At 40.2% G+C, this 18,479-nt stretch overlaps 1 protein-coding gene across 3 annotated transcripts in view; it reads right to left on the bottom strand.

Moving 5' to 3' along the window:
• Positions 1-18,479, bottom strand: part of Mctp (multiple C2 domain and transmembrane region protein) — a 1,410,470-nt gene that overhangs the window by 112,215 nt on the left and 1,279,776 nt on the right. Inside the window, exon 18 of one of the 3 annotated variants that reach the window (XM_068227784.1) lies at positions 3,161-3,215. The exons of the other annotated variants lie outside the window; for them this stretch is intronic. Coding sequence (XP_068083885.1) covers positions 3,161-3,215 — 55 coding nt within the window. The remainder of the gene's footprint in view (positions 1-3,160; positions 3,216-18,479) is intronic. 3 annotated transcript variants of the gene reach the window in all.

The following is an 18,479-nucleotide window of genomic DNA, read 5'->3' as shown; positions in this document are numbered from 1 at the left end:
GGGCAGAGGACGGGCCCCCTCTTCTCCAGCGAGGACGTCAGGTGCACGGCGAGCCGGAGCTCTCCTCCCGGCCAAGGCTGATGCGCGGCGCACGACCTGCTACTTGCCCGCAGCCGGTATATGTTCACCGCGGGCGCGGCGTGTTTCAACACCTCTGCTCCCCTCATAGTGCGGGCGAGCGGTATCTCAGGGTACTTGAGGGGTCCGAGCGGCCTCCCTTTGGACGCAAGCTGCAACGGCCGGTCTGGCCATTCAACTTGACCAACATCAACTACATGGACAGTTACGATAAGCAATGACTACACTTGGGAATTCAACAGCAATATTTGGCGGCAATTGCAAAAATTTTTTCTTCACCTCTAAGTATTAAAAGTTTATCTTCAGAAATTCAACTTCTACAAACATAAAGACTTTACTTCACCTGCAACAACAAAATTTTGAAACTGAATCAAACCAAATTAAGAAAATCTTATAAATGCTTCATATCCACAGCATAACTTGGACCTTGTTTCAAACTGATTTCATGTGTCACCCCTGGAGGTACTTTTGGGGGGGGGAGGTCTGTACCGGGCGGTACACCTCCACGCCGCTAATTTAAAATTTGCGCCTGTTGAAACTCCTCTGCTGGAGGAAGTCTGAACTTTATCTACGCTATTAATTCTCTACTTTCTCAGAAGATGTCACCACGTGGAAAATTTTGAGTTTTTGAACTGTGTCATTTTTGATGTGTTTTGTTTCGTTTGAAGTAAGAAGTGTGAACTTTCTCTTCTAGAGGACACTACTGAAGATCAACAATAGTGCACCCTAGTGCGAAGTCAAAGAACTATTTTGTTGGAGAAATTTTTATTTCAAATGTTTGTTCTTTGCTAAATTTCTTTCAGTCTTTAGTTAAGTTGGCAATAGTTACCCCTTCTTTCCCCTTGTTTTAAATCTAGCCTATCCCAAATTTCTTTAATTAATTTTCCACCAATTATGTGTTTCTTCTTAGTATTGTGTAGGGGGTTTATTGATGAACCAATAAAATCCTCGCGGGAGGGTGTTTTCATTCCCCTAACGCCTAGAACCTTCCGCGAGAGTATTTAAACTGCTGATTTTAGGGTCTCCGGGCCACTTCTGTTCCATCTTTCAGTGTATAAGGTACATAGCAGGAGGCGGGAAGCGCCTCTTTCCTCGGCAGCGGTCAACAACAAGGTAATGGCCGATTAATAACTTCTTTCTTTGCTAGCTCAGCAGTTTAACTCTCGGGGCGGGTTCTAAACGTTCCACCATGTAACCTTTTCCTAAATGTAACTACTCTTTCATATATTCTCTTTTAAAGCTACATACTGGGATAGAGAGTGCTAACCCTCTCGAGCTCCCACTCATATTGTTTTGAGGTGAACTTATTTTTCTCAACCTATTCTTCGTTAACGTAAAACAAATTGTTCTCTTCTTAAGTCACCTCTTTAGTATGGGATTAGCCCTTGTATTAACGGCCTAGTGCCAAGTAGGTCTTAATGAAAGTGTATTAGGAGTGCAAGTTCGCCTCCTCTCAAATTGTTATTTTAGAGGTCATTTAATTAACCTCCTTTGCATTTAATAGACCTCAGTAGATTGGGTATTTTACCCCTGTGTTTATGTCCGTTGAGGACAACTTGAAGGTGGAGTTTGGTGTGGCCTGGGAGAGGCTTAAATTTGAGAGCGTGTGGCTCTTTTGAAAATTGAGTGTTGTATGCCTCGTGGAGGCTTGTCTATGTAATTTGGAGCTAGGGCTCCTAGGCATGAATGGGGTTTTCTGCCCCTCTGTTGAAACTTGTGTTTGGAGGTAAAACTGCGCTGATTGCCCAAGCATTGTGTTTTCAGGGCTCGAAGCCCAAATCCTGTAAATATTGTAACTACCCTTTGACTTGCTACTTTGTACCTGCCATGCTTGTTATTTCTTTGTTTTTGAAAAGAAAATATAACCTGGTTAAATTTTAATTAATTTTACTTTAGTAGCTTGAGACCTGTTCACCACCCCGCACCTTCTTTCACGCATAACTACCACAAAAACACGGTAACAATTATTATTATTATTATTATTATTATTATTATTATTATTATTATTATTATTATTGAGAAAATAGCTATTTACAAGAAGAAGATAGAGATAGCTGAAAATCATATAGCATCTAGGAACACAAACAGAAAGCTTGAGTTTAATAGGAAGACCTTCTATCGTGACCTTGAAGGCGATAGATTTACAGTAAGTGAAGATATTAATCTTGAAGAAACCAAATGCTTTTGGACTACAATTTGGCAATATGATGAAAGACAAGATTATGAACAACTGATCCAAGAACTAAGTCCAGCAGAAGTGGAGGTAGACATGGATAGACGTAAGATAAAAGAGGTCCTATCCAGATATATAAAGTACCTAGCAAACTGGAAAGCAACAGGACCTGATTTTGTATATAATTACTTTATTAAGAGGATGTATGCCCTTCCACCCTTCTTTATAAGTAATGCAGTTTTTGAACCTTCTCAGCCTCCAATGTGGTCCGCTATTATGTCACCCGTTTTAGCAGTTTGCCCCACCCCTTAGCCATGTTGCTTAAAGGCATATCCAAGTTTTCCATTAACTCAACTAATGAGGTCATTTCACTTCTAAGATTTTCAGTCAAATTTCAAGAATATGCTTTAGTATTTGCTCTGTCCCATTCCCAAATTCTACAAATAATTTATCCCTATTCTGTAGGCGCTCTCTTGGACAAAATAGTAAAAGCGATAGCTGATAGATCATTGATAGAAAATTTCCATGCCCATCTTCTGGCTAGAGCAATGTCATCCCTAATACAAAAGTACTACTTCAGAGTACAGAGGTTAGATAAAAAAATGGCTGATTTTATTCAAGATATAAAGTTTTATACCAGGATATTCGCTCTCCATTTTCCAGAAGATCTTTCTCTTTTTTTGCTAGTTGCTTTACGTCGCACAGACACATATAAGTCTTATGGAGACAATGGGACAGGAAAGGAGCAGGAGTGAAAGGAAGCGGCCATGGCCTTATTTAGGGTACAGCCCCAGCTTTTGCCTGGTGTGAAAATGGGAAACTACGGAAAACCATTTTCAGGGCTGCCGACAGTGGGCAACATACTATCTCCTGAATACTGGATACTGGCCGCACTTAAGTGACTGCAACTATCGAGCTCAGTTTCCAGAAGATCAAATTGTGCAAACTATTGTAGAAGGAATCTCTCTGCCCTGTAGGTCATACCTATGTTTCACCTCTCGGCCCCAAACCTTTTAGGAACTCGAGGCAATGGCAGTGTCAGCCGAAGGACTGAGGTACGCTGACACTTTACGAGTTGCCAGGGAGCCCCCTCCATCATCTAACAGTTTCTTGGCCACCACCTCGCCGAACCTTCCCCACATGCAAATGTTTTTCGTGCAGATCACTGGAACACCTCAGAAATAAATGCACCTTTGTAAAATCTAGTGGAACTAGGAACGGAGCAGGTCTGGCCCAAGGTTGTTTCAAGTGCGGGTCTTTTGCCCATCTTGCCAAGAACTGCACTTCACTTAACAGCACACCATCTTGTTCAACTTATGGAGCTACCTCCACGAACCCAGGCGATAGGAAGTGACTAGCGTCATCGGCTGAGTCACAATGTTCAACTTTCCCAGGTTCAGCCCCCGTCAAATCAAGTAACCAATCCTTCAAGGAAGAGACCTCCTCTAATTTATTATTTGAAGGCCCTAGGGAATGCCTTAGAATTGCTTCAAAGACTCCAGAATTCATGCCATTTCTGAAAATTGAAGTGAATAATGAACCTGTTGCGGCGTTATTAGATTCAGGAAAAAACTCCTTCCCATAATCCAAAATAACCTAGAAACATATAGTGGGCTAAGTAAACTAGAGATCCAAGACTTCATGCAGGTCCTAAAACTCGTGATACATAATAACTATTTCACATTTGACAAATGTATTTACCAACAAGATGGACTGGCTATGGGGTCGCCAGCCTCAGGAATTTTGGCTGAGATATACATAGATTTCCTAGAAGACACTGCAATTAATACCAACAAAATTTTCTCAAATATACTCTTCTGGTCTAGATATGTTGATGATACCCTGGTTATTCTAGATGACAGAATGGTTAATGCAGCTACCACCCTTAACAACTTAAACAAGATAGATTCTAATATAAAATTCACATTAGAATCTGAGTCCAATAACTCAATTAACTTTTTAGACCTTACAATTAAGAGACTTCCTTCTTCTTTAGAATACAATATCTACAGAAAACCAACCCAAACAGCGACTACTATCAGAAGAGACTCCACACACCCACACGCACATAAATGAGCCACTTACTATAGTATGGTAGACCGTGCACTAAAAATACCGTTATCCAAGGACAACCTAAAGAAGGAATTGAACACCATTCGTGCCATCGCTAAATACAACGGTTATAACACCTCAATCACAGAACGCATTATCAACAAATGTAAACATAGACTAAAGACAACATTAACCAAAGAAAGACCTAACCCTGCCCTATTCGCCACTTTTACCTTTAACGAAAACATACACAGTGTAACTAACGTCTTCAAGAAACATAATATTAAAATTTCGTACAGAACCAGCAATAGAAACATAGATATAGTTCACAATTCCAAGTCGATAAACTGATTCAACATTCACGCAAAGTCAGGTGTTTACCGTTTTCAATGCAATAACTGTTTTTCCTCATACATCGGACAGATCGGGCGAAGCTTCAAAGTTAGATACTTAGAACACGTCAACGCCATCAGATATAATAGATTTTCTGCAATAGGCCAACACATACATGACTTAAAGCATAATTTTACTACCATAGAACAAGACCTAGAAATTCTCAAAAACATAAACAAAAGCCCTTTACTCGACGTTACGGAGAACTGTTTCATTCACCTAGACCAATTTTTTAATCCTAATCTAAACCTTAACGAAATTTCAGAAAAATCCAATATCCTTTTCGACTTCCTAATCGAAGTCTTTAGAGGTATCAAAATCACAGGAGGAAAATCGATCTTTCACGCTCTCCACAGCACTTTTCTACGTCCCACACCACTACCACTCCGCCCTCCTGACCCGCCTTGAACTCCGCCTCCCTACCCTTTCCTCTCCCCTTCCCCCTCTGCCCCCCTTCCCTTTCCACCCCTCTCACTCTACTTTCGCACTCATTCAACTTAGTCACACCCATCTCACTTGTCCACAACTCTTCTCACACTACACACACAGCACGCTGAACAAGGTGAGTCTCATATTCTATCATCCTTGGTCGCGATCCCAGTTTAGATTTCCATTTCACTAACTTTTTCTTTCCTTTCTTTTAAGATTCACCACCCTTGTTGAGCTGAGACAACTTTAAAGATCAACCTTATTCAATCGCTTAACATCAGGTGTCCCGGCCTTAGACAAAAACCTTTTGATGGTCTTGCCAACCTCACGTAACATCGGACCCGGACTTATGTGTCTCCATTGAATAACAACAGAAGAGTGGACAATTTTACTACATCGTTTTATTATCACATTCAGACTTTTATGTTCAATCATCAGACCAATTTTAACTCACCTATCTCATGAGACTATAACGCTTTTATGTGTCATTTTATATCATCATATTTTACTCATTTTTCTTTTAGCCTTTAAGGAGAAAAGCAGTCTATCATTTGTAGTTTGCCATGCAAGAATTATTTATACAACTTTTGTGATATGTACTTTGCCCACTTGTGATTTTTCAGCTGATGATGACGCAATAAGTGTCGAAACCGATACTAATAATATAATAAATAATATGTTGTGAACACCTTGTACAACACATTTTGTATTGAAAAGGTTGAACCTTCCTTAATTCTAATTATGTATTAGAAGGTTTGGCAGTCCTGTTTGCCGTGCAGAAATTCTGCCTCTATCTGGAGCATGGTAAATTTGAATTAGAATCAGATAATCAAGCTTTAAGTAGGCTATTGGCTAGGCCTCATCGTACTGGATGTATTAGAGCTATTAGAAATTCAGCCCTTGAATTTGATGTGCGACACATTAGAGGATCAGAAAATGTAGTCACAGACGGACTAAGTTCCATATTTTCTAATGATGTTGAGACCAGTGAACAGGAAGATAGTTCTTCTCTTCCCTTGCCTATACATTCTAGTATTAGTGCTATTTTGACTGATGCCCCAATGTTATTTCGTAATATCGAGAAATATAAATGAGAAGGTCCAGTGCTGGCTCCTATTATGGAAACCCTTTCTTCTGGGGAACACATTGTCTCTTATGTGTTGAGGAACATGGTTTTGTGTTGCCATTCAAGGCACGATCAGAAGATGAAAGTTGTGGTTCCAATTGTTCTTGTGCCCATGATCTTCAAATACTATCATGAGACCCCATTTTGGGGGGCATTTAAGTATCTTCAAAACAAGAGAAAAAATCAGAGAGATGTTTATTTGGAAGAGTATGGACAGTGAAATCAGAGAAATGGTTAAAGCATGTAAATCTTGCTTGCTTAGTAAGCCCACATTGTCGACGAAACTAGGGCTATTGACATTGCATCAGGCATATCACCCCATGGAGCATTTGTACATAGACTACGTCGGACCCTTCCCTCAATCAAAGGGGAACTTTATTCTTAATGTGTAGATGGCTTTGCTAGATTTTCATGGTTATTTCCGACTAAGCTGGCTATTGCTCATTCTAACATTTTTGTCTTAATATTATCTTTGCTTCTTTTGGTCCCTGTCAATATATTGTTTCTGATATGCAAAGGCTTTCACCTCTAACTTATTTCAAAATTCTGTTTTGATCTGTCTGTATCCCATGTAACGACTTCCGCTTATTCCCCTCAACCATCTCTAACTGAGCGGGGTTAATCGTAATCTTCGATCTGCTTTGATAGCTTTTCATTGTGAAGATCATTCCAGGAGGGATACTTCTCTGCATTGGTTATCTTTTGCTCTAAACTCGAGTCCCACAAATTCACTCCTGCCTCTCTCATGTTCAAGTTTGTTCCCAATACGCTGCTCTCTAATGTTTGGTCAGTCAATGACATACTGCCAGACAATAGATCCTGATAATATCAGAAACATGTGGAAGAAGGCTAAAACTAACCTTAATGCTTCTCAGGAAAAGGTTAGAGAGAGATATGATTATGGATGGAGGCCCACCAATTTAAAGGTTGGAGATTTGGTCATGGTCAAGACTTTTGTACCTGCAGGCAAGCTTTCCCCCAGATTCCATGGGCCATATATTATTATGGATTTCTTAACACCGATGGTTCATGTTTGTGGGTTACTGTAGTCACGTCCTAGTTCGTGAACCATTGGCAATGGCTGAGTGGCCTAGTAAGTGGTCCTGAGAGTTGGGATACCAGTTGCTACGGAATGGGAGTGAGCATCTCGGACATATTCTGAGTCATGGCCCTCCTTGTTTTCAGGCGGCTAGGACTATACAATTCACTGGTAGTCCATAACCCGTTAGATAGATCCTCACTTGGACTATGTGCAAGTAGGGTAGCATCCTGCTTCATGAATTTATCGAGCTCAGAACATTTTAAGCAAGCCTCGGACCTATGGGAGTAATGGAGTCCCACTCCCATTTGACAGGTGAGGGACTCCTTGGAAACAACTTGGCGAACGAAATGGAATTCGATGGGGAGCTACCAATATTAATGGGGCTTATGGAAGAAAGAAGGTAGAACTGACTGAGTCAGCAAAGAGGATGCACCTGGATGTGCTAGGAGTAAGTGATATTTGGGTAAGGGGAGATAATGAGGAAGAGATAGGAGATTATAAAGTGTACTTGACGGGTGTTAGAAAGGGACGGGCAGAGTCTGGGGTAGGGCTCTTTATCAGGAATACCATTGCACGCAACATACTTTCTGTTAGGCATGTAAATGAGCGAATGATGTGGGTAGATTTGTCAGTTGGAGGAATTAGGATAATAATTGTGCCCGTGTATTCACCATGTTAGGGTGCAGATGAGGATGAAGTTGACAAGTTTTATGAAGCATTGAGTGACATCGTGGTCAGGGTCAACAGCAAGGATAGAATAGTGCTAATGGGCGATTTCAATGCAAGAGTTGGGAATAGAACTGAAGGATACAAAAGGGTGATTGGTAAATGTGGGGAAGATATGGAAGCTAATGGGAATGGGAAGCATTTGCTGGACTTCTGTGCTAGTACGGGTTTAGCTGTTATGAATACATTCTTCAAGCATAATGCTATTCACCGCTATATATGGGAGGCTAGGGGTACCAGACCCAAAATAGACTATATCTTAACAGACTTTGAATTCAGGAAATCTGTTAGGAATGTACGAGTTTATCACAGATTTTTCGATGATACAGACCACTATCTGATCTGTAGTGAACTAAGTATCTCTGGGCCTAGGGTAGAGAAAGTGAAATCTGTCTGCAAACGAATAAGGGTAGAAAATCTCCAGGATGAGGAAATTAGACAGAAGTACATGGATATGATTAGTGAGAAGTTTCCAACAGTAGACAGTAAGCAGGTTCAGGATATAGAAACTGAATGGGTGGCATACAGGGATGCTAAAGTTTGCAACACTTCTATCTCTTCCTGCCAACTTTGGATGCTGGCCAATAGAAAATTTTGTATATTTATTTTTCAGCCAATTACATCTGTCTTGTATCTATTTACTTACCCAATCAAATTGGGGGTATGTCAGGCCTTAGCCCAGAGTTGTCTGGATCTTTCCTTTCGGGTATAAAAGCTGGCACACTTTTCAAACAGGGGATCTTATTCATTACTCCAGTCTAGTGTGTGTGTTTATAAAGGAGGCGGGGAGCCTTGTCCATCACAGTGTAATCCATCAGCTGAAGGTAATGGCAGTCCTATCTAAGTGATAGTCTTTGAAAGCTAGCTCGAGGGGAAGCTTTCCAATCTTTACTAATGTAACTTTAATTTTTTTAAATGTAACTTTTAAACGAGTCAAGAAAACTTACCCAAAATCAGGGAATAAAGAGTGTGATACCCTCTCGCATTCCCTATCAACTTGATTTCGAGGTGACTATGATTTTGTAACATTTTTCAGTTTTGAAATTTTTGTAATTTAAATATTCTCTCCATCTAGTCACCTCGGTAGTATAGGCTTAGCTTCTGTAACTTCGGGCCGGAAGCTCAAATAGGAAAAGAAACAAAACGTTCAAACTGGCTGACTTCCAGTCTTTAATGGAAGAGGAGCTGGATAAAGCAACCGAACAGGAGTGTAAGGCTTGTGTGTCACATGCTGAAAAATTTCAAGAGGATGATTACAAAAGGGACGTGTTATTGGACACAGTCATGGAAGATATCATAAATCTGTGAGACGACAACCACAGTGAGGATTCAAGTGACAAGAATATTTCCGGTGAGCTCTGGTGATGATGACAAATGTCAGAGTGCTGTAACACGGATACTTCAGCTGGAATAAGGTAAGGTAAAGTAAGAAAATAAGAGAGTAAAAACATGTGTAACTCTGTACTTTTGAACAAATTGTTTTCGGTCTGTTGTCAGTGCACTTGTTATATGCATGATTAATTAACTCATATCATACTACATCGAAGATATAATAAAATAATAAAAATGAACAAATAATAAAATAAATTAAAAATAAAATAAAATAAAAATAATAAAACTCATCCATAGGCCATACTCGAACTATAACATACGAAGCTCTGTATTTCATAGCCTTGTGGATTCCAACACTAATGCGCATGTGGGCACTCCTGGCAGCATAGTAGTTGTAGCCTCTGTCTCTTTTCCTTAACTGACTCTTGCATCGTGCTGGATTGGTCAGCGCCATGCTCCTCGCTTCCCTTGACAACATATAGGCCGCACACCATCAGAGCATAAAAGACCTATAGTGCTCAATATTCGACTGTTTTGATCTAGCCCGTTCATAACTTACTTTGATCATATCTGCAGTTGTAACACAACTCTCACTACGAATAATTTTTACCACACTCCCTTCTGCTTGTCTGTGATACCATCGTTGATTCTTCCACTGATAAAGAGTGATTGATTTCCTGGTACATACCAAATTCTTACCATCTGGAAGAGTCTCAAGGACAATGGATGAACACAGGAAGTTTCACACTCCTTTCAGAATCAAACAGTAAGAAGTTACACAGTAAAAATCAGGGCAACATGCAGTCGTTGCTTGGGAAAATCCAAGTACAGTATTTATACTTAGTTGCCACTTTTCAGTTATACAGGTACTAGTGATGAAATATATGATAATTGTAATATATCAGACTACATGGGATTACTTTCAGATTCAAATTTTTTTTTGGATGAAAAGAATTTTGAGGGGTGGTTCCATCTCAAATCCTCATATCTATGCCAATGTTCTGGATTCTCTTTTGAATATGGATGAACACAGGAAGTTTCACACTCCTTTCAGAATCAAACAGTAAGAAGTTACACAGTAAAAATCAGGGCAACATGCAGTCGTTGCTTGGGAAAATCCAAGTACAGTATTTATACAGTATTGTAGACCTTAACCAATTTATTCACATGACATTACATGAGATTGCCAATCACACATGTGTTAACAAGGCATTACTACAGAAGGAGCATAAAATCAACTATTGGTAACTAACAATAATACACATTTATTTTGATGTCTGATATATTAATTTCATATTTCAATTGACTTTTCCTTCTCTTCTTCTACTTTCTGTCAAAGAAGGAACAACAGTGCAAGCTACAAGCCATTCCAAGCAATGGATATTACACATAACATGTGATACAAGAACATTACAGTAATATAGAAAAAGACTATAACAGGAGAAGAAACAGAGATATGGTGATAACATTTGTAGATTTCGAGAAAGCTTATGATTGCATCCATAGAGAATCTCTGTTTAAAATTTTAAGACACCTTGGACTACACCCCAAATTAATAAACATGATAAAATTGACTCTCACCAATACCAAGTCAAAAGTGAAGTTTAGGGGTGAAACATCAGAGACATTTGAAATTAAAACTGGACTACGGCAGGGAGATGGGCTCTCACCACTATTATTTAACTGTGCTCTAGAAATGGTAATGAGGGAATGGTTTAGAAAATGTCCCCCCAAAATAAAGATTGGCCGAAAAATCAAAACAAATTGCCTGGGTTTTGCTGACGATTTAGCATTACTAGCAGTGGACATAAAAGAAGCTAACACCCAGATATCAGAACTTCAAAACATTGCAAATAAAATTGGCCTCAAAATATCATTTGAAAAAACAGAAATTATGCCCCAAAAACCAACACAGCTAAAAGAAGTCACCATAAATGGTAATAAAATCAAAATAGTAACTCAGTTTAAATATCTTGGAGAAGTAATAACACATAACTTAAATGAAAAAATCTCAATCCAAGTAAGAACAAATAGATTAGCTAAAGCACAAAAATTAACATGGGATATCTACAAAAAGAAATGTCTATCAATAAATACAAAAATAAAACACTACAACACAGTTATAAAACCGGAAGCTACATATGCAGCAGAAACACTCTTTTACCTGAATAAACAATCAAAGACTGACAGACTTCAGAAAATTGAAAGGAGGATTGGAAGAACCTGTATCAACAAAAAATATCAGAAAGATGGACAGTGGCGGTTAATACCTAACAAAGTCGTGTACAAAGAGCTAGAACCCATTACAGATACTATGCGTAAGAGGAGACTGGGATTCCTTGGACATATCATGAGGATGCAGGACTCGAGACTTCTGAAACAACTAGTACAACACAGTCTCGTCTCAAAAAATACCACAACAGGATGTAAATGGATCAGAGAAGTAAGAGAGGATCTGAAGGAAATAGGCCTTACAACAGAAGACACCAAAAATAAGATAAAATTGAATACAAAACTCAAGAATACAAACCTCCGCTTTACCCTTACACAAAACAAACCAACACCACGCACATTTTCAACTGAGGAAAGGGCACGAAGATCGGAGCGTCTGAAGAAGTACTGGGAGGACCGCAAAGCCCGAACAATCCCTTCAAAGAGACCTGAACGACGGACTGACTAAAGTGATCCTATGTGGTCATAAAAGAAGAAGAAGAAGAAGAAGAAAAAGAAGAAAAAGAAAAAAGAATAATCAATAAGCGCAAATGCCCTAAAAACCAAATAGAGATAGGAAGTTTGCATTAAAGCTACCAGTAGCATTTTTATCCTGCATACACTGATCTACCATAATTCATTGATACGGAAAAAAAAAGTGAACATGCATTTATCATTATCAAGAGCTTTTATAAAAAAAATAAACTTCAAGTATGAGAAATGTTCACACACTTCTATGTACAAACTAACTTGCAATTTGGTGTGCAAATAAAGAAAACTTGGAGCTACCATGCATTACAACTAATCTGACTGGATACAAATCACACTTTTCATTATCAAATTGTTAAGACAGAGAACAAGAAAGACTTTCCAAAATATAAAAAAATATCATGCTGAAATAATAATAATAATAATAATAATAATAATAATAATAATAATAATAATAATAATAATAATAATAATAATAATAATAATAATAATAATAATAATAATTGTACCGGGTGGTACACCTCCACGCCGCTAATTTAAATGCGCGCCAGTTAAAACTCCTCTGCTGGAGGAAGTCTGAACTTTATTGACGGTATTAATTTTCTACCTTCTCAGAAGATGTCACTACCTGTAAATTTTGGAGTTTTAGAACTGTGTCACTTTTGATGTGTTTTTGTTTCGCTTGAAGTAAGAAGTGTGAACTTTCTCTTCTAGAGGACACTACTGAAGATCTACAATAGTGCAACCTAGTGCGGAGTCAAAGAACTATTTTTTTTGGAGAAAATTTAATTTCAAGAGTTTGTTCTTTGTTAAATTTCTTTCTGTCATTGTTTAAGTTGGCAATATTTACCCCTTTCTTCCCCTTGTTATGAATGTATCCAATCCCGAATTTCTTCTATTAATTTCTGACCAATCTGGTGTATCTTCCCCCAACTTGAATCTGTTGCGGGGTCCTACCCAATAAAGAGTTTGTGGGAGGGTGTTTTCTTTCCCCTAACGCCTAGAACCTTCCGCGAGAGGATATAAACTGCTGATTTTCGGGTCTCCGGGCCACTTCTGTTCCATCTTTCAGTGCGTAAGGTACACAGCAGGGGGCGGGAAGCGCCTCTTTCTTCTCCAGCCGTTCAACACAAGGTAATGGCCAATTAATAACTTCTTTCGTTGCTAGATTAGCAGTTTAACTCTCGGGGCAGGTTCTAGGCCTTCCACCATGTAACTTTCCTTTAAAATGTAAAAACTACTGGTATCTATTCTAGCATTCAAACGACATATCGGGATAGAGAGTGCTTAACCCTCTCGAGCTCCCACTCACATCATCTTGAGGTGAACTTATTTTTCTCAACCTATTCTTCCGTAATGTAATGTAAATTGCTATTAAGTCACCTCTGTAGTATGGGATTAGCCCTTGTATTAATGGCCTAGTGCCAAGTAGGTCTTAAGCAAAGTGTATTAGGAGTGCAAATTCGCCTCCTCTCAAATTGTATTTTAGAGGTCATGTATTAACCTTTCTGTCATTTAACAGACCTCAGTAGGTTGGGTATTTTACCCCTGTGTATACGTCCTTGGAGGACAGCTTAAAAGTGGAGTTTGGAGTGGCCTATGATAGGCTTGTATTTTAAGGGGAAGTTGCCCTTTATTGAAAATTGTGTCTCTGCCTCAAGGAGGCTTTTGGGTGTAATTGGAAGCAAATGTTTCTGGCATGTTTGGGGGTTTTCGGCCCCTTTGTTGTATGGTGTTCATTGTAAGGTTGGGCTCCTTGCTCAAGAATTATGTTTCTGACTTTTGAAGCCCCAAACGGGGTACCTATGTAAATGTATTTTTCAATCGTGTTTCGGCTACTAAGTACCTGTTCTATTTGTTGTTACCTAATTTTGCAAAGAAAATATAACCTTGTTAAATTTTAAAATTAATTTCACCTTAGTAGCTTGAGACCTATTCACCACCCAGCACCTTCTTTCATGCATAACTACCACCAAAACACGGTAACAAGTGGTAGCAGAGCGTGGTTGAATGGGTCTCAATTTAGCCCCTTTTGACGACTAGACATTGTTTTGATCCGAACTCTAACCATTTTCTCAGTTGCTGGAATTTTTTTTGACTTTTCAAAATTGTTCGGTCATCATGCCCGGCCCTCGCGATGTTCTCCTTCTTAACTACTTGCGCAAGGAGGAGTTGATCTATGAATTAACTATCAGAAATGTGCAATCTGGAGGCACGGTTGCAGTAGACACTAACAAGCTTAGAGAGTCCCTTGATTTGCCCATTTCCATCCCCAATTTGGGAGAGAAAGAAATTGACGATTCTCTTTCCACGATCACGGAGAATGTTACTGGGCTAGCTTCTGTAGTTAGTTTTTTTGATGAAAATGATCCGTCTCCGAATCAAATTAAGCGTGTGCAAGGCAGGCTATATCATTTTTCGAATAGGGTTAACGATCTGTTGTCTCTAAAACTGAATGACGTTCAGAGGAAGGAAGCTAGTACGCTCCTGGAAAATATTTCCGAATTATCTAGTAAGGTCACTCAATTGTTAACTGGGGAAGTTCCTCCCAAATCTGATCAGCCCACCATAGTGAATGTAGGTAGCGAGGAAGAACCTGCTAAGGGAGAAGTAAATAGGAAAACCATCGCTGCTCAAACTATCTCTGCCCCATTGGACAACGAGTCTGAACGCCGTGCATCGCTGAGTAACATCCGTTCTGAATTAACTTCCTTGCCATTGAAACCTTTACCTACTATGTCACCCGGGTTTAGTAGCTTGCCTCATCCATTGGCAATGTTGCTCAGAGGTATATCTAAGTTTTCCGTTAATACCACCAGTAACGTAATTTCATTTTTAAGATTTCTAGTCGAATTTCAGGATCATGCCCTTGTTTTTTCTCTTTCTCCATGTCAAATCTTGCAAATTATCTATCCGTATGCTATTGGTATTCTCTCTGACAAAATAGTTAGAGCCATTGCCGAGCAATCATCTATTGAGGATTTCCATGCCCATTTGCTAGCTAACTTCATCCCGGCTAGGGCCAGGTCCTCCCTTATTCAGAAGTACTATTATCGTGTACAGCGCTTGGATGAAAACTTGGCTGATTTCATACAGGACATTAAGTTTTTATACTAGGGTGTTTGCCCTTCATTTTCCTGAAGATCAGATTGTACAGGCTATTGTAGAGGGAATTTCACCTCCCTATAGGTCATATTTGTGTTTCGCGGCGTGCCCGCAAACCTTCTCTGAACTTGAAGCATTGGCCGTCTCAGCGGAAGGAGTTAGATACGCCGATTCTTTGCGTGTCGCGAAAGAACCCACGCCTTCCTTTAGTAACACTCGGCCTCCACCTCGCCGACCTGTCAATCCCCGTAAATGTTATGCTTGCGGGTCGCCTGACCATCTGCGCAACAAGTGTCCGCTGATCAAGTCAAGTGGGACAAGGAATGGAGCCGGGTCATCACAAGGCTGTTTTAAATGTGGGGCTTTCTCACATATTGCCAAGAATTGTCCCAACTCAAATAGCACCCCCTCCTGCTCAACTTCTGGTGCAAATTCCACCTATGCCAATAATAAAAAGTGACTAGTGGCTTCGGCTGAGTTACTAATCCATCTTCCCGAGACTCAGCCCCTAGTAAACAGGTTGTAAATGCAGAGAACGATCAGCCTTCAAATTCATCTTTTGAATGCCCTAAAGAATGTCTTAGGATTGCGGCGGATACCCCCGCACCTGTTCCTTTTCTTAAGATTGAGTTAAATAACGAGCCTATAACAGCTCTCTTAGATTCAGGCAGTGTTTGTTCGATTATTTCGGCTGAATGGTATTCTAAATTGAAATCGGTTTGTAAACTTCCTGACTATGTCTCTTCTCCTGTTCAATACGTTTTGGCTAATTCATCTCCATTAGAAATTCTAGGTTCCTTACTGGTCAAGATTCGTATTTTTAAGTTAACATGGAAAATTAAATTGTTTGTGGCCAAGCAATTGTCTTGCCCCATTATATTGGGAGCTGACTTTATTTCTCACACTGGTCTTGTGCTCGATCTCCAGTCTAGGTCGTGCACATTCAAATTTGCTTCTAGTTGTAAAATACCACTATTAAAGTGTAATTCTGTGTCATGTTCTTCTATTTCGCCTACCCAGGATGAGATGTTGTTAGACCTTAAACATCTACCTGAGGAGCAGGCTGATAGTATTCGCAAACTGTGTCAGTCGTTTCCCGAGGTGTTCTCTGATACTCTTGGTGTTACTGACCTTATTGAATACAAAATTCAGGTCACGGATTCGATTCCTGTCCGTTTTCCACCTTATAGGCTATCTCCACCTAAAATGAAGGCTCTGAAAGAAATTATCGATCAGATGTTGAAGGATGGTATTATTAGGCCCTCTAAGTCGGCGTATTCATCGCCTATTTTTCTAGTCCCGAAACCCCAAGGAGGCTTCAGGCCTGTCATTGATTACAGGGCTCTCAATCGGAAGGTGGTGTTGCAATCTGTGCCCCTTCCTGACCTTCATTCTTGTTTTTCATGGTTTCGTAAGGCCAAGTTCTTCACCATCTTGGACTTAAATCAGGCCTATAATCAAATTCCCCTTGCCGAAGAGTCTTAACACCTTACAGCGTTTGCCACGGACTGGAATTTATATGAATACAACCGCGTGCCGTTCGGTCTCCCTACGGGAGCAGCTGTGCTCACTAGGCTACTAGATAGGGTCTTCTCCGAGATCAAATTCGAGTACTTATATCACTATTTAGATGATGTCGTCGTATTTTCAGAGACTTTTGAAGAACATCTAGATCATCTGCGAGAAGTTCTCGATCGCCTTCGTAAGGCTGGGTTAACTGTTAAGTTGTCCAAGGTTGCCTTTGCTAAGCCCTCTATGTCATTCCTAGGGCATATTGTGTCACCCGATGGTGTAGCAGTCGATCATTCTAGAACACAGGCCATCCGTGATTTTAAACCTCCCAAGGACATTAAAGGTATCGCCAGGTTCATTGGTATGGTGAATTTCTTCAGAAAGTTCATTCCTAACTTTGCTAATAGAGCGGCACCCTTAAACCTTCTTCGTAGGAAAGGCATCAAATTCGAGTGGGGACCTTCTCAACAAGCCGCTTTTGAAGATCTGAAATTAGCTCTCTGTAATGCCCCTGTCCTTGCTATGCCTGATTTCTCAAAGAAATTCATCGTCCAAACGGACGCGTCATCGTCAGCTGTAGCTGCAGTCCTTCTTCAAGAGACTGAACTAGGGAGGCGACCCATCGCCTATGCATCTAGGACTCTATCGGCTCAAGAAGCCAAGTATTCCATCTATGAGCTCGAAGGGTTGGCAGTCTTATTTGCCTTAGAAAAGTTCCGTCTCTATCTGGAACATGTCAAATTCGACCTGGAGACAGATAATCAAGCCTTAAGCTGGGTCTTAGGTAGGCCGCGTCGTACTGGTCGTATAGCCCGCTGGGCTATTCGTATTTCCGCCTTCCGTTTTGATGTTAGACATATCAGAGGTACCGAAAATGTTGTTGCTGATGGACTCAGCCGTATGTTTCATAACGACGTCGAGACCCACGAACCGGTCGACAGTTCATCACCTTCCGACTCCATACTATCTGGTGTTAATGCCATCTTAACAGATGCTCCCATGCTTTTTAGGGATATTGAGAAATACCAACGTGAAGATCCGACGCTGGCTCCGATAATGGAAACCCTTTCTTCTGGGGAACATGCTGTCCCTTATGTTCTGAGGAATGGTGTTCTATGTTGCCCTTCGAGGCATGATAAGTTGATGAAAGTTGTTGTTCCAGCGGCTCTTGTACCTATGATCTTCAAGTATTATCATGAGACCCCATTAGGAGGGCATCTTGGAATCTTTAAAACCCGTGAAAAGATTCGTGAAATGTTCATCTGGAAAGGTATGGACGGCGAAATTCGTGAACTTGTAAAAGCTTGTAAATCTTGTTTGCTCAGTAAACCGACCATGTCCACCAAGGTAGGCCTCTTGTCTTCTCAGCAAGCGTCGCGCCCCATGGAACGCCTGTATATTGATTATGTAGGACCCTTCCCCCAGTCAAAGGGGAATGCCAACAAGTTCATCTTTGTATGCGTAGATGGTTTTACAAGATTTTTGTGGTTATTTCCGACTAAGCTGGCTACCGCTCAGTCTACAATTACTTGCTTAAATTCTATTTTTGCTTCTTTTGGTCCGTGCCAATATATTGTATCTGATAATGCTAAGGCTTTTACATCTAATCTTTTTCGTAAATTCTGTTTTGACTTGTCCATCTCTCATGTAACTACTTCTGCTTATTACCCTCAACCATCCCTGGCTGAACGGGTTAACCGTAATCTCAGGTCCGCACTTATTGCCTATCATCATGAAGATCATTCCAGGTGGGACACGTCCCTGCATTGGATAGCTTTTGCTTTGAATTCGGCGGTTCATGAATCTCACAA

Source organism: Anabrus simplex, chromosome 5, assembly GCF_040414725.1.
Source record: "Anabrus simplex isolate iqAnaSimp1 chromosome 5, ASM4041472v1, whole genome shotgun sequence".
NCBI classification, from domain to species: Eukaryota; Metazoa; Arthropoda; class Insecta; order Orthoptera; family Tettigoniidae; genus Anabrus; species Anabrus simplex.
Note: the sequence above shows the minus strand (reverse complement) of the source record. Positions and strands in the feature narration are given on the sequence as shown.